Source organism: Ostrinia nubilalis, chromosome Z (assembly GCF_963855985.1).
Source record: "Ostrinia nubilalis chromosome Z, ilOstNubi1.1, whole genome shotgun sequence".
Classification (NCBI taxonomy): Eukaryota; Metazoa; Arthropoda; class Insecta; order Lepidoptera; family Crambidae; genus Ostrinia; species Ostrinia nubilalis.
Genome location: NC_087119.1, coordinates 20,722,767 through 20,739,986, shown reverse-complemented (window position 1 = coordinate 20,739,986; position 17,220 = coordinate 20,722,767). Strand labels below are relative to the sequence as shown.

The 17,220-nt window shown below is 36.5% G+C and overlaps 1 protein-coding gene across 2 annotated transcripts in view; it reads left to right on the top strand.

Annotated features, from left to right (window-relative positions):
* The first annotated feature begins 1,207 nt into the window (after positions 1–1,207).
* Positions 1,208–17,220, top strand: part of LOC135086543 (nuclear pore complex protein Nup153) — a 28,618-nt gene continuing 12,605 nt past the window's right edge. The window contains exons 1-7 of one of the 2 annotated variants that reach the window (XM_063981277.1): positions 1,208–1,579; positions 12,461–12,691; positions 13,038–13,320; positions 13,401–13,757; positions 13,837–14,002; positions 14,082–14,368; positions 14,549–17,217. In XM_063981277.1, the coding sequence (XP_063837347.1) occupies positions 1,514–1,579; positions 12,461–12,691; positions 13,038–13,320; positions 13,401–13,757; positions 13,837–14,002; positions 14,082–14,368; positions 14,549–17,217 (4,059 nt within the window). In that variant the 5' untranslated portion in view covers positions 1,208–1,513. Of the gene's footprint in view, positions 1,580–12,460; positions 12,692–13,037; positions 13,321–13,400; positions 13,758–13,836; positions 14,003–14,081; positions 17,218–17,220 lie in introns of both variants that reach the window. The other variant, XM_063981275.1, reaches the window with a different exon arrangement.

The following is a 17,220-nucleotide window of genomic DNA, read 5'->3' as shown; positions in this document are numbered from 1 at the left end:
GACTTTAATATTATTCTCCGTTATGCCAAATAGCAAAACAACTACGATCGCCAAAAGATGTTATACCTTTCCAGACGCCGGGTGTACAGGGTGGAATTTTGTAATGCTACCTGGAGGGAAAGTACTCTTAATACTCTAGATAGAAAATTTTACTGAAAGAAATCATTCCTTTATTTTTTAAAAGAAAGAGAACTGCGTTCAAAGATTTACCATACTATTACAATGTTTCTGTTTTCCTAACGATTGATGCAATAAAAATACAGGTTGTAATTTACACTTATTACAATACAATACAATTTTGACATATTTTAGTTGGTTCGATTCCCGGGTGTGGCAATAAAATTGTAGGAAATCTTTGAATGCAGTTCTATTTCTTTTCAAAAATAAAGGAATGTTTTCTTTGAGAAAAAAATTATATCTACAATATTAAAAGTACTTTCCCTCCAAAACAATGGCATTACAAAATTCCACCCTGGATTTCCCCGCATTTGATTATGGATTAAATTAACATTTTGGGACGATAACTTGCATTCTAGATGCCCATCATGTCTTTAGCTAAAAACTTCTAATCCTTCTTCTTCTTCAACAACTTCATTCGGAATAATAATTACTAAAGCACGGTACTAAAGCCTGAGCCCCGATTACGGTAATTTTTAACGTCTCCAATCCAGACACGCTTCTCGATTCTGCAATACGATTGGTCGTTCAACAGCGTACGTCAGCTGTTTTGACCAATCGTATCGCAGAATCGATGAAGCACGTCTGGATTGGAAACGATAAAAGTTACCGTAATCGGGGCTCTGGTCCGTGAGCACGTAGAATTTTGTCCAATGACCCCAAGCTACCCATCCTTATCTCTCGCGCGTAATTATAAATTGCTGTTGCGACTGTGCGACGCGCGCCTGCAGTAAGTGTGCGAGCGCGACAGCAACATAATTACGCGCGAGCGATAAGGATGGGTAGCTTGGGGTCATTGGACAAAATTCTACGTGCTCACGGACCAGGCTTAGGTATTTCATTCATGTCACGATTTTCGCCTGTTCTCTTTTGAGGAATTTACGTCATGATAATGAAGGGTTAACAAATAACGTTGTTATAAATATTAGTAACCGTTAGTGTTATAGAGGAGGACTACTCTATGAATTTTGTCTATACCTATTTAAGTTCAAAAAAATCAAAAAATTAATAGTTTTTCAGTGTAGCAACACCGCTTATCTAGCGGTAACGTGAAATTAATCGTTTTTCTATTGTAATTAATATCAGGAGCATGTACTATTTAATAAGTTAATTTTCATTGTAAAATTCCCCTGTTTAATTTAACTACTGTTATTACTTCGACGTTGAGAATAAAAAAATCCCACGAAAAGATCCAAGCGATTCTATCTGACATGACATTAGGCCAGACGCCATGTTTGTCACGTTTTTGCCAGTTGTGAATAAATTTAGCCAAAATTTCAATTTGCAGTAGCGTCACCGCATGTATTTAATTTATTTTGCCAAAAATTGATGCAAGATGAGTACTGTGTTTTCAAAAAACAAGGAAAAGCGTTCGCGTTCATCGTCCAACGAAACTAACAATGTAAGTTGTCATTTTATTCCCGCTCTCGGCGACAAATATCATAAATTGTCGTTAATTTTTTAGCAACTGGACCTCACGCAGCGATGCATGCTTCAAATATGCACCATTGAAGCCATTAGACAGAATAATAATAATAAATTCAGTTTTATCTGATAAAAATCTTGGCTATGCGAATGATATAGATTTATGAAAATCGGCTACAGTGTGCGATTGTCTTGTCAAAGTCCATGATATTGTAGAATGTTCCTAAAAAAATAACGTATTTAACCTGCTACTAAGTCCTTGATATAGATAAAATATCAAAATGAGAACATTTTACACTATTTTACAAAATGAAGCCTGATATTGTTCACCTAAGTCTTGCTTTTTACAAATCTACCCTCAAGAATTTTTGTGCAGCTCGAATTTCTTTGCAAATCAAACAAAAAATGTCATCATTTATATGAATTTCATTATATTGTTATAGTTGTTGCAATTCATGTAGGCGAGTGAGCTTTACATGTGTGGTGGCTCGCTATTGTTCGTTTTTCAAAAGTTTTGATAGACATTACACTATTGTTATGTGCATGTACACATACACATCACACAAGTAAAACTAACTTGCCTTCGAGAGTTGCAAGAACTATAATAACATAGGTTTTTCAGTATATATTTTTTTCATAATACGTCTTACGTGTCATATCAGCAGCTTTAGCAGGGTATCTGGGCTAGGAATATGATGTCTGACTATCGCTGGTGCCTTATATGCTAGTTCGTTATGTCCATACATAAAAGAAGAGTTCTGGATAAAAGTTTTTTGAACCCCAGTGCTTGATTAATATTTTTAATAATAAAACCTAAATCTCATAAATTAGAGTGATAAAAAAACTGTACTTGTATATGTATTTGTAACTAGTATCAGGCCTGTTCATCTCCGCGAGTTTACATCGAAAACAAAACACGCACGATGGCCCACCTACAGGATGCTATTCGACAAGGCCTCACATACGAGCGAACATTGACTCACGCACGTGTATGATGGAAGAAAATAAAGAAAATGGTGTACTAAATACTGTGCAGTATTTAACTGCCTAAATAATAATAAAAACACAGAATGTACTTTTTTAAGTTGCCTCAAGACACTGAGAGGTAAATAAGTAGTTAATATTATTCATGATAATTCATGCTAAATCATGTATTTCCTCCGCCATTTTCCGCAGTTTGGCACCTCACGTCACATCATTTTACCGAAGTCAGCCCTATAGCTTCGGCGCAGTGCCGATCACTGACGTTTGTCAACAAAATGATGCTTGACTCTTGAGACAGGCTAAATTACAACATATTGTTAATGACATTGAGCATACATTTTTTTAAATACCTTCGCGAAGTAAAACTTCTGTACGTAGTACTTATTATTATTCTGTGCTAGTATTTAAATCAACAGCAAAAATTTTTTTGGCAACAGATGCACTGTAAGCTACTGTTCTTTATCTGTACCTATCTATTTTGCTTTTGCATATTTAATGTGCAATCAGGTTGTTTTAGTTTGTCTGCCATTTTATAATATTGCCTCATGATACCAAAAATATAGTATTATTTCCATTTTGTGTCTTTGTTAGATTGGATTGGATAAGACATGGAAATACAACTTAGCATTAGCAGATGAAGATGTATTTCTTCCATGCATGCATATTTTCCATGGTATATATTTTTTTGAAATGGCTATGTATATGGCTACCTTATTTCTTAGTATAAAACATTGATTTATTATACAGGGTGTTAGGTAAATGGGTATATGAGCCGACACTAGCCCATGTTAACATGGGCATATAAATGGTATGGTGAAGTCAGAAATTCGATATCATCATTTTAATTTTTTTTGTTTTCATACAAAATAAATTTTATAAAATCCGATTTGTATGAATGAAATGAAGATATCAATTTTCTGACTTCACTATACCATTTATATGCCCATGTTAACATGGGCTAGTGTCGGCTCATATACCCATTTACCTAACACCCTGTATATGCATTTATCTGGGTCACAAAATATAGTTTAAAAATGCTTCACATCACATCTCACAAACTTTTTTGTGATCCTCATTTACAGTCCTAAAAAAAACCTAATAAAGAATTTTGTGTATAAAAGCTGAAAGAACCAGAAACCTAACTTTTAAATTGTGTCAAGTCAGAATGAGCACTTTGCAAAATGAGGACTCAAATGTGTGGAAAATGCATCCACTGCAAATAGTACATTTTGAGTTGAGTGCTTAATTTGCTTTGGGGCCCACTGAAAACCAGCGTCGTGGCCTTCCCCACCGTGGGCCACGGCATATGCTGAGTGTAGTCCCATTACGATGGGCATCGCTGTTGCAACAGGGTGGCACTGCTAAGTTCACTTTTTATTTCCTTGTAATATTTATGTGCTATTTCTGTCTGAAAAAAAATTTGACTTCATGTTAACTTTTTAGATTTTATAAAATCAGACAATCTAATATTTCTTCAAAACTAAGCATAAGCAACTATGTACTAGTTATTTCCCCAATGTAATACATCATAATAGTAATATCTAACAATTGAATTCATAAAACATGGATGTCTGCTTCTATGGCAAATATCACACACTGCAATAGTGTAGGGGGCGTCCATAAATTACGTGAGACAATTTTGGCCATTTTTCAACCCCCCCGCCCCCCTTGGTGAGATTTGGTGAGATTTTGCCTGACCCCCTCCCCCACCCCCCTAATCTCACGTGATATTTAATAAAATGCCTATTTTGCAATGTCTATGCTTCGAGTCTATTAGATTTATATGAAAAAACACAGATATAGAATTTCTATATCTGTGTGAAAAAATCAGTAACCCAATGTCGTGCCACGCGCAGTGCAGGGTTCCATAGCTTCCCGTCGTTTAGTAAGACAAGCAATTGCTTCAACCTAGGACCAGTTTTTTGATTCATAGTTAAAATAACTAATTGTTAAATTTTGCTACTAATGGTTAAATATTAATAAAATGTAAACTAATATGTAGTTAAAAAATGTACTAAAAGTCAAGATAAACATTGTTATAAAAAAAAATCTGTTATTTAACCACTTGTCATTTGACATCTGTCAAATTTGACTATTGGTTACTTTAACTACAAATACATAATATTTTCATACGTATGTAATGTCATTTTTTAGGGTTCCGTAGTCCTGAACCCTTATAGTTTCGACATGTCTGTCTGTCTGTCCGAGGTTTCGCTTGGAAACTATTGGTACTGGGGAGCTGTAATTTTGTGAAGGTATTTATATTAATCACGCCGACAAAACGGTAAAATAAAATGTTCATAAAAAAAATCTAGGGTAGCTCTCCTGCATGTAAATTGGGGATGAATTTTTTCAAGGAAAACTATAACGGTTAAGATACATTACTTAGTTTAAGAGTAATAGTCATTTGACTCATGTATTATACAATTTCTTAAGCAGTAAAAATTCCTTAGAAGAAAATATGAAAAGTGACTTTAGATGAAGTAATTGCTTGCTTCTGAAATATATTGTGGTAACGACAGACAACTACGGAACCCTACACTGCGCGTGGCACGACACGCACTTGGCCAATTTTTTACGCAATAGCGATGCCGATGACGTTTTTTTTTAATTTCGAATTTTCTTAATTTCGACATTTATTCTGCATCTTTAGTGTTCACAATGCAGATGTAGGCATTTTTAGTTTAATTTGATTAGACGGTTTAGAATAAATTGTCATTATCATCAAAAACAAATAATTGTTTTTTACTTCAATAACCCAGTTTTCTGGCAATTTTACTTTATTTCTTGCGGGAAAAATTACGTGATATTTTCCGAGACCCCCCCTCTCCCCCACGTGAGATTTAGTGAGGTTTTCGTTGACACCCTCCCCCCCCTAAAAGCCTCACGTAATTTATGGACGCCCCCTAATCACTATCAAAATTTTTGAAAAATATGCATTTCATTACATTGCAACAACTATAATAAAAGTTACACCCTAGTTGAACTCTATATTGTTTTAAACTTTCATGGTCACTATAAGAATAATCATTATTGACGAGATTGCTACTATGTACCTTAATTTCGAGTTTCCGATGTTTTAGCACTGTTGCAAGCTCTACTAGTTGAACTCTGGCTTAAATTGTGATTTTGTATGGAAATGCCATTTTAATCCAGGGATCATCCTAGGTGTATTCTTTTATTATAAAGAGGTTAGGGTTTAGCATGTCTAAATCCACCTCCATTACATACAGCCTCAGGTACAGCCAGTGCAGTACAAGATTAACTCATATTCTGCTGCATTAATTTATCTTTTGCAATAATGTAGCAAGAGACTGGTAAACAGAAACCATTTTGTTCATAAATTTTCATGATTTGACATGTAGGCCATTTTTGTTATCCAAATGAAAATCTCTCTCATTGTTAATCTTTTGAATAATGTAATTCAGCAAAGCAAAATGCAGTGATTTAAATTTATAAATATTGCCCTCTACTATCGAGAGTCAGGACATACTGAACTTATTTATTATTATTTTCATGCCTTCAGAATTTATATTTAATACCTATGTGAAAACTCTTAGATGGTTTATAGTTTAATACATTTATTTCTTTAAAAGAATTACATTAATTTATAAGAAAACTTAAAACTTGCGATAAGCCACAGCCTTTATCAGATTGGATTGAATTAGCAATAATGACAGTTCCTGCTCTGAACATCTCATGATGTGTCGCCTCGATTCTTTGACAATAAGTTTATTCAGATTGATGCTATTCACTTTCTCCCGAGCCTGAATGTAGAGTTCTCAGAATAGATTATAAGGCAGGTGATAGGTGAGGACTAGACCTATCGATATCGAAAAGTCAATGCAAAAAAACGATAAAAAGTTTAAACCTAGGTCATAAAATTTAAAAAAATCACAAAAATAACTTCTAAACTACGAAAAATCGTAGAACATACATGGGGGTGAAATCCATACTCCTCACTTATCATCTGCCTTCAGCTTATAATTTACATTTTAGTATTTTTTACACAAAGCAGTCACTCAAACATGAATATATTGGTCATTTGTGGGTACATTAAAAAGGCAGACTTTCCTTAACTAAACGCTGCATTAAAGCGTTATAAAGCTTGAGGTTGCTAAATCTCTTTCAAATTGAATTAAACCAACTGGCACCACAAACTTGTTTGTGATTGAAGTAATGTATCACTTGCAAATTTTTTTTAAATTTATTTGTTGACAATACATGAAAACATTGACTATTTATATTTTATCTACCAATCTATGCTGCGGTATTAATCTTGCTTGTTGTTATTTGTTGTTACACAGATTGCCTACAATTTTATACATAATTATTAAAATAACTATAAGTAACAACACCAATCTATGCTGCGTTATTTATCTTGCTTAACTGACCAGTTCTATATAGCATTTGCATAGTTTGCAGTCTGCACACAACTGTGGAAAACAGAGTCAGCTATGCGGAGCTAAACTACAGTAATTTAGTATTGCTCTTGGTCTGTAACTGGAATAGGAACCTGTTTTTTCAATAATGTTATTGTTTTTTTTTCTAATTGTTTGAGTGTTTGGCAGGTGGGTTTTAAAAGTTTAATTACAAATACAGTCTTGAAAACGTAGTCCAGCTATCATTGGTTTATTTGTTTTGTCCGTTAAGGCTCGGTTCGACCAAACTTTTATCCGAGAATAATTCCTGGGTTAAACTAGTACATTGACAGTTTCAGTATGGGAAATATGTCAAAATGTCGAATAACTGACGATTTATTCTGAGATTAATATTTACTCTTGTTTGGTCGAATCCACCCTAAATCAACAATGTACCTACTATAAATACATAAATAAAGCTTTATGTTCACCAAACAGAAATAAAACATATACCTACTAGGTCCTTAACATTAAAAACACTACACTGCACAAAATACACCTTTCATTTCTATATTTTTCTCATAACACATTATCATTATTTCATTATCATTAAGTTAAGAGCGTTGTACCAAAAAGTTGGCGTTCGAATTTCAGGTTTTATTAATTGCTCGACGTCGCGTAGTGAGTGCGCTTGTTGCATTTTTCTTCATGTACGGCACACAGTTTCAACGCTGCGTCAACTAAACGATCTTGATCCGTAGCTGTATCGCACATACATATAACACGCTATCGCTGTCCCAATTTTAGAATTATCGATAGTATTTATAGGGCATTTTAAGCAAAAATTTTGGTAGAGGCAATACTATTGATAGTTTTACTATTACACATCAATTACATTATCGTTATAGTACCTAGAGTAGAGCTACGTCAATGGAGAAGTTTCCAATTTTTTATATTAATAAAATTTGAAAATATAAGTAAAACCAATAATATTTGTGAAAGAATCATGAAAATATCTCTACAAATAAATAAGTTACAGGGTCCCAAAATATGCGCATAACAAACATTTCCCGCCATTTGAAGGTGACTTCTCGCTACTCATTCGGAGTACAAACAGTGAATCACCCCTGGTCCAGTGCTGTTGACAGATTCAATTTTTATAAATCTAGTAGCTTTTAATTTTTCAGCCAGAGTCACTAAAGATTCTTTCTTAGTAAAATTTTTAACCTATTTTTGACATATCCAAGACCTGTGAGTCTAGACAAAGTGCAAATTATAATCGCAAACCAGTCGAAAAGTGGTCGAAAACATGAAGCTAAAGATAAAAATGGAGGCCAAACTTGGAACAACAACTTGAGTCAAATACCTACTTATCTCTATCTCGCTCTCTGTGGGCCGACCTCTCTTTTTAGTGTGGACTGTACTATTGCTATCTCCTTATTGAAATCTCCTAGTAAATTCTTCGAAATAGCCAATTCACTAACCAAATCAGAAGTTAAACAAATAAATAATTAAATATTTGAACTACGATTACCTAATTAAATTAAAAATCACAAAATTGTCGGCCGTTTATGCTTAATGTGTTGGCGAATCAGGGAATTACAATCCCAATTCCTGGGAAATCTGTACCATGTGGCAACATCGGCTCAATCCGACCCATCATGGCGGTTGTTTACTATTTTGTTTATTAGGCAGTTAATTTCGTTTGAGATTTTTTACAAGACAAAATCATTGTTTTATCACAAGAAATGGTGCAAAATTTTGTAGTGCGTGGTTGCGGTAGTACGTGGTGTCCTGGAAATGACTTAAGATTCCACGCGTAAGTGTTTATTTCGTGATTTCCGACATTGGATCATTTGTAAACATTTTTCACAGTAATTTCTTCCTAAAACGTTTTACCAGTATTTACACTTAACATTTAATGATACCTATGTCAAGAAATAAAGATTTTACATTGAGTTTCATTGACTTTGAGCAAATTTATATTTTTTGTTTATTTAGAAAGAGAGAGTCTGCCCACAGAGAGCGAGATAGTGATACAAAGGTTGTGCTTCAAGTAGGTATTCGTAAACCGCTTATTACCGCGTAATCTTTCATACTAATAACTTAAATAAAAAATAATAATTTTAATTTCATAAATCAATGGTACGGAACCCTCGGTGCGCGAGTCCGACTCGCACTTGGCCGGTTTTTTTGTATGGAGTTTTGACGGTTTCGATTTTCGATTCGATCAAAAAGTGCGTTTTGTCTAGGGGGGCTGGCCAATATACAAAAAGAAGAAGAACACTTTGACAATGTCATTCTCGACAATGCGCCAGGGGTGGTAGGCATTTTGGTTGAAACTTGAACAGGTGGCGTGTCGTCACGGCATCGCCTATGTTTGAGTTCCATGCGAAAATATGTAGGTAATTTAAATAATTAATTTCTCAGCCATTTCTTGATGGACTGAAAAAATAACTTCACCAGCTTTTTAGTTTTGGTTTATATTTGAATCCCATTCAGTGAAATATAATGTTTTTTAAGTCTTAATTAGTCAAGGCTGCGTTGCACCAGCGTTGCACCACCTAACTTTAACAGTAATTATAACGATAACCGGTGTTTTTTGTATAGTTTGACAGATTTTTGACATTTAAGTCAAAGTAAGATGGTTCAACCATGAAGCTACAGATAAAAATGGAGGCCACACTCCGAATACCTACTTGAAGCACAAACTATGTATCACTATCTCGCTCTCTGTGGGCAGACTTTCTCTTTCTAAATAAACAAAAAATATAAATTTGCTCAAATTCAATGAAACTCAATGTAAAACCTTTATTTCTTGACATAGGTATCATTAAAAATGATAAGTGTAAATACTGGTAAATCGTTTTAGGAAGAAATTACTGTAAAAAATGTGAAAAATGTTTACAATGATCCAATGTCGGAAATCACGAAATAAACACCTACGCGTGGAATCTTATGTCACTTCCAGGACACCACGTACTACCGCAACCACGCACTACAAAATTTTGCACCATTTCTTGTGATAAAACAATAAATATTTCCTGTAAACAATCTCAAACGAAATTAACTGCCTAATAAACAAAATAGTAAACAACCGCTATGATGGGCCGGATTGGGCCAATGTTGCCACATGGTACCGATTCCCCAGGAATTGGGATTGTAATTCCCTGATTCGCCAACACATTAAGCCTAAATGGCCGACAATTTTGTGATTTTTTATTTAACTAGGTAATCTTAGTTTCAAATATTAATTATTTATTTGTTTAACTTCTGATTTGGTTAGTGAATTGGCTATTTCGAAGAATTTACAAGGAGATTTAAATAAGAAGATAGCAATACTACAGTTCACACTAAAAAGAGAGGTAGGGCCACAGAGAGCGAGATAGATATAAGTAGGTATTTGACTCAAGTTTTTGTTCCAAGTTTGCCCTCCATTTTTATCTTTAGCTTCATGGGTTCAACCCAGCCTAAATCTTTCCAATCATAGAAGTAACATACTAAAATTAGACTTTATTGTTTTATTTGTTGTTACACAGATTGCCTACATTTTTATACATAATTAAAATAACTATAAGTAACAATACCAAACATGAAAATTAAATGGCATGTATTTAAATGATCTTTTTAAATTAGCAAAAACGGCAAATAAAAAAATCTAAATGGTCATCTATTTTAATGATTGATCCTCTTTCTTTGAGACATAAAATAAATGAAATCGATCGATATTTTAATCTCTTTTGAACTACGCAAAAAAAATTGAGATGTAAAAATTATATCTGATCGTTACTTGTTGGCTCAAAAATAAAAGAAATGAGCACCAAATATTCAATATTGTGATACTTTTTTAAATAATTCGATTTGTATAAATTATTTTTTGTCTATATCAAATAATCTTCAAAATAATTATGTTATGGTACTTATTTTTATTAAGTTGTAGTCAAAGGATGGAAACTATTTAAGGCACTTGATGTTCAAAGATTTATTTTTTATTAAAAAAGCATACTTAACACGTTCACACTGCGTTATCGGGTCGAATTGACCTTAGGTGCTGGATGCGTTGGTGCGGGATGGATATATTCGGTCTTTTCAATAGTACGAAAGAGAAATATTGTTTTGCAATTGTTTCGTCAAACACAGTAAATATTTGGAAAAAAAAAAACTTATCAGGTCCTTACGACCCGATGTCGCACTAAAAGTAAACAAATATCGTTTAGTGCTTTTATCGTGTCTAATCGACCCGTTGATAGATGACTTTATGGTCACTGATCACGGTCGAGATCGGTATACTAAGAGAAAATCAACCTTGCGATTTGAAAAAAAAAACAAAGAGGCAAAAAATATGATGTCGGGTTCAATGATGTCAGAAGTAAAAAATTATTTTACATAGCGCCTCTAGTCCCAAACTATGCAAAGCTTGTAATTTAAACAAACATGGCAATGTACCATTCTGCTTGCTTATTGGCCGCTAAGCCCTTGGCCAACTCAGTAACCAATGACGGACGATTGTCACTCAACCACAAAGTACCGCGTAAATTAAAAGATATTTTTTAATTAAAAATATTAACCAGTAACATTTTTAGTTAGATCAAATATATTTTAAAGTTAAGTTATACATAGATCGAAATGTATTTATTAGGTGATCAATATTAAAAGGCAAATCTGATATAAAAATCATCAAATTAACAAAATTAAAGATCAATAACTAAAAAAGAGGATCAAATATTATTTTTGTTTACCAAATATTAAAAGAGTATGTTAAACATAAATATTATGTTACCTTAAATGAAGATCATTCATAATTTATCCGTAGATCAACTAATATAGACCCAATAATTAATATAAAGATAAAATAAAATAAAATACATCATTTATTTTTAAAAGTGCACATACAAAAAAGATCAATTAGTTTTTAGAGGATCAAATAATATTGTCCCAAATGAAATTGAAAATTAATATTGAAGTAAGTTTGACATTTCATGGATAACATATTTTATGCAGATACAATGATACAAGTAAGGCAAAGTTTTGTCTTATTTTATTTTATTCAGAGCCATGAGTACAAATTACTTTCGTGATGATCGTATAGTACCTAATCGTATTCTATAAGCAAATTAGGGGCTCGTTTTGATTTTTACCATACCTTAATGTGAACAATTTATGAATTATTTGTTCATGCTTATGCCTAAGATGTTTTTATAGTATGATATGTCATTGGCTTATGCATGGTTGAGCATGAGCCATATAAGATAAAGCGGAGAAGTGTACGTCAAACTATGTACCTACTTGTAATTTGGAGTTGTGCAGAGCGGAGTGGAGAAAAAACACAAAAAACTTCTCGGCTCCGCTTCGCTCTACTCTGTCTTGGTGGAAATTGGGCCTTAGATGAAATTAACTCTTGTCATTTAAATAAAGTATTGTATTCAAAGAAGATGAAAAAGAAGATTTATGGAATGCTGTGCGAATTTTCCCTACCTGCATTGTTCCTGTTCATTTTTATGTTAATTTTTCAGTCATTTGTGAGGAATGTAACATCAAGAGTGTCGGGGTTGTTACCCGCAACAATCACGAAGTGGTTCAGTAGCCCCAGCTCATCCAATGCCAATGGATCCACTGCAGCTGCAGATGCTACTGACTCCTCCACTGAAGATGAGGCTCCAGAAAGCCCCATCACAACAGAACCACCTCCCAAACGCATGAAATTTAGTACAGCGGGCAACTACAATAATTTTGGCCCGAGTGATGTAAGTACTTAGTTATTCTGTACATAATATTTTACTCAGTAACTGGGTCTCGTGTGAATATTTTAGAGCAGCTATCGCGTCTGCACACCGCTTTGATACATTGACAATATTTTATGTGTATTAAAGTTAGATGATGTAACCCGAGTTCATGCACAACACTTTACGCTATTCGAAAAAAATTACAGCTGCTTCACTAACATGCATCAATGCATTACATACATACCTACATATTTTGTTCCTTCCTTCAAGATGTGCTATAGTGATGAATGTGTTTTTAGTAAAAATGTGTGAAGATATTTTTCATCTTAATGGTACATTAATTGACTGATGACTTTTGTTGTTGCAGCCTAATTGTATTCCTGCGGGTATTGACACTGTAGATCACCCTCCATATTCAACTGTGCAGTCAGCACCTACTAGGAGCACCTTTAGAAAGGAAGCTAATTATGTCTCCTCTACTCCTATAAGGGCTCCAAATGAAGAATCTGTTATCGAAAGAAATGAAAGGGAGAGCACTTTATTGAACAAATCACGAACTTCAGTCATTAGTGCTGGGCCGTCTGTTGGACTAGGTAACAAGAGGAAGTCATTATTTAATGCAAATAACAAGGAAGCCTCTATGCGAGCTTGTGAGTATATCAACCATCTGATTAAATTTGAAATGTTGTTAAGAATTTCATTGTCATTACAATATTCTTTTTGCTTTTAGTGGAGACAACAGCTAATAACACCAGGGTTGATACAAAGGCCCCTTGTTTCAAGCCCGCCTTGCTTGGGTCTCCGTTCTATCCAGGACAGACAATGTATGGAGGTGCTTCTACATCTGTGTACATCAATCAACCAAACATCAAGCACAAAAAGGTGGCTTTAGTAAATGAATCCAGTAGCAGCGATAATACTGCTATTAGTCATTCCGCACGACGTATTCTGGACCTACTGGAGAATTACTCCTCGCCACTGATGGAAGCTAGGAGACTTTCTCAGATAGTAAATAACAGCAGTTCTAAGAACGACACATCAAATAGCTCAACTATAAGTGGCTCGCCATATTCAAACAAAGTTATATGTAAGTAAAATCATCATTGTGTATTGTGTGTGTCTTAATTACTTTAACAGTTCACTTTAAATAATATTTTTTTAAACAGCGTACAAAACCCAGGAACTTCATGCGCCAAATATCGCAACTATTTTGCGATTGAAACAAAGATCACGTCTAATGGATACAACAAACGCGGCAAGGCAAATCATTGCATCGCACAGCAGCACATCGGATTACATCGGTCAGCCCTATGCGTCTGTCATCACACATAAGTAAGTGTAGCGATTTGAAGATGAAGTTCTGTTGCTTTGAATATTTTAACTAAAATACTGGTGATATCTTGTGTTTCAGAGAACGAGCTGTCACAGAACCTTCCAAAATGACAACTAAAGTGAAAAATAGGTTGACAAGAGCCAAAAGAGGAGAGAGTGATATGGAGGAACAAACTATCACTCCTGTTTCTTTACCCACAGGAGTTTTACAAATTGATAAAGACAACTTGCCTAAATTCCATTTCGATATTCCAGTGCCCAAACCTGCTCCTACATCAATGCCTACCCCCAAATTTACAATTGTAGGAACAGCCAATAAAACAGATAAAACTCCAGCTGCTGCCAATAGTGATGAAATGGACTCAAGTAAGCCTAACGTTTCTAATAATAATGTATACAAATTCTCAAGCCCTGTCAGAATATCAAGAGCGACTACGATAATTTCTAGTACTCCTCCTAAATTTAAGTTTGGCAGTCCTGAGCGTGGTGTAGATAAGCCTAAGTCTGATAATGACAAGAAAGATCACAATCCTTCTTATGTTATAGGTCTGCCTAAGGTGACCGAAAAACTACCGATTCGCAAATCGGCTGATTGGAAATGTCCAGACTGTTGGGTGTGCAATAAGCCAGAGGTTAACAACTGTGTTTGCTGTGGAACGAAGCAGACACCAAAAGAGGCCACTAAACCAAAGGAGACGGAAAAACCTAACGAGACGGCGCAGCCACTAAAATGCGCCATTTGCAAGCTGGCTGATAGGCAGTTCAATTCGGAGAAATGTGTCAATTGTGACAAGATCAAGTTTAGTAGTAGCATCAAAATGAATTTCCCGACTGCAGCATCCTCAAATTGGAATTGTGCAGATTGTTGGGTTAGTAATGATGAGAAAGCGGATAAGTGCGTGTGCTGCGGTGGAAAGAATCCCAAAAAGTCTAGTGGGCCAAGTGTTGCCTCGGGCAACGGTGATAGCGAGTGGAAATGTGAGGACTGTTGGATTAAGAATAAGAGTGGCGATAAAAAATGCGCTGCGTGTGGTGGCGCCCGACCTGGGGCCAAGCCAAAGACAGCACCTGAACCGCTCACCAACAATTTCGGGTCTACACTGTTTAGAACAGACAATTCCTTGAAGAATATTGCAAAAACACAATCAGACAAATGGGAATGCCCCAGTTGTTTAGTGAGAAATGATAATTCCACATCCAAATGTGTTTGCTGCGATGAAAGTAAACCTGGCACCGTCAAAGTTTTAGATAACCATAAGGCGTTCAACTTCGGTTCGGTAACGGCTACATCATTTAAATTTGGAATTGACCCGAAAGCACAAGATACTAAGGCCAGTTCTACTAAACTCCCTGAAATTAAATTTGGTGACGGTCTAGCTAAACCGGAAGAATCCGAGACAAATAACAATGTTTACAAGAGCTCAGCAAATCGATTCACATTTGGAACATTTGCCAAAAAACCGGAAGAACAAACAGAAGTTGCCAAAGAAAACAAAGCTAATGAGGCTCCTAAATTGGGTTTAACATTTGCAATGCCAAAAACTCAGACACTAAAAGATCCAGATGTAATTCCTGTGTTCGGTTCACCGAAAAAACTTGTGGAATCTGTCCAAGAGAAAGTAAACGACGAGAAAGAGAAACCCCAAGAAGTACCTAGTCTACCTAAGGTTGATTTCAAATTTACACCTCCCAAAAACAAGTCTCCCAAAAAAATTACTGGATTATTTGCACCGGCATTATCCAGCACTCCAGTGAATCTAGACAATACTAGTCCTGCAACAACTTTGAACACATTAGGTAGCAATGCCATTTCAGAGAACAAGCCCAATACTGTCAACTCTCTATCGCCAATACCTGGAGCTTCGACCCCTGATGCAGTAGCTCCATTCAAATTTACAGATATAGGTCTGAAACCGCCTCAAAATATGTTTGCGGCTCCTACTTCCACTCCTCCCTCATTCTCCAGCACAATACAGAGCAAACCGACGACGTCGGCGATGCCAGTGTTCCAGAAGCTCGAGCAGAATGCTGCACCTCCAATGTTCATGAATCCCAATGCAACCACTTCAACGGTGTCAATGTTCCAAAAGACTGAGACTATTACGACCGCGGCTCCGCAATCTCTGGCTGCCACTGGACCTGTATTCAGCTTCGGATCCAACGCCGCCCCGAGTGCAGCACTACAATCTGACAAACCCAAGTTCAACTTTACATTTTCAATGAACCCTCCCCAATTTAACAGCAATGCATTCAGTGCAGCACCTCAAAACTCTAACACAAACAAGTTTAGTATTACCGGAGGTGCTTTGGGAGGGAACGGGCTACCTGCTACGAATCCGTTGACCACGGGAAATACTCCAACCGCTGGAAAAGTTGGATCAGTCACTGAGTTGGCGACGAACCCGTTATCTTCAAGGAGTGAGTTGCCAGCACCCGGGACTTTGTTCGGAGTACCCGTACAGAAAGAAAATCTGTGGTCAGCTAACAACAATAGCTCAACCAATATGTTCGTGTCGAATGCTTCGACTAATTCATTGCAGAAACCTCCGGCGTTTAGCTTTGGGTCGTCGACGCCATTTAATTCTTCCAATCAAGTGGTGACATTCGGAGGTACCGCAGCTCCCACTCAGAATAATCAAGTGACAGCGTTCGGCAGTAACACAGCACCCTCTCAGAATAATCAAGTGCCGGCATTTGGCAGTACCGCGGCATCTCAGAATAATCAGGTGACGGCGTTCGGCAATAACACGGCACCATCTCAGAATAATCCTGTACCAACATTTGGCAGTAACACCAACGCAACGGCCTCTCAGAACAATCCGCTGTCAGGGTTCGGAAGTACCACAGCTCCCGCTCAAAATAACCCGGTTGCACCGTTCGGGAGCACCGCAGCCGCTCAGAACAACGGCCCGCCGGCGTTCGGCAGCAGCGCGGCGCCCGCTCAGAATATGTTTGGCATGAATCAGAATACGAGCGCTCAGCCGTCCATGTTCTCGAACCCGGTGCGAAGCCCGCCCGCGCAGACCATGTTCGGCGCTCAGCAGCCGGCCAACAACGCCGCGCCCTCGATGAACCTCTTCGGGAGCCCCGGTGTAGGGGCGGCGCCTACGTTCGGGACCACGAATCCGCCTATAGTGCCCCTCAACCCTGCGCCGGCGCCGGCCTTCAACTTCGGCGCGCCGCAGCCCAGCACAGGGGTGTTTGGGTTTGGGCAGGTG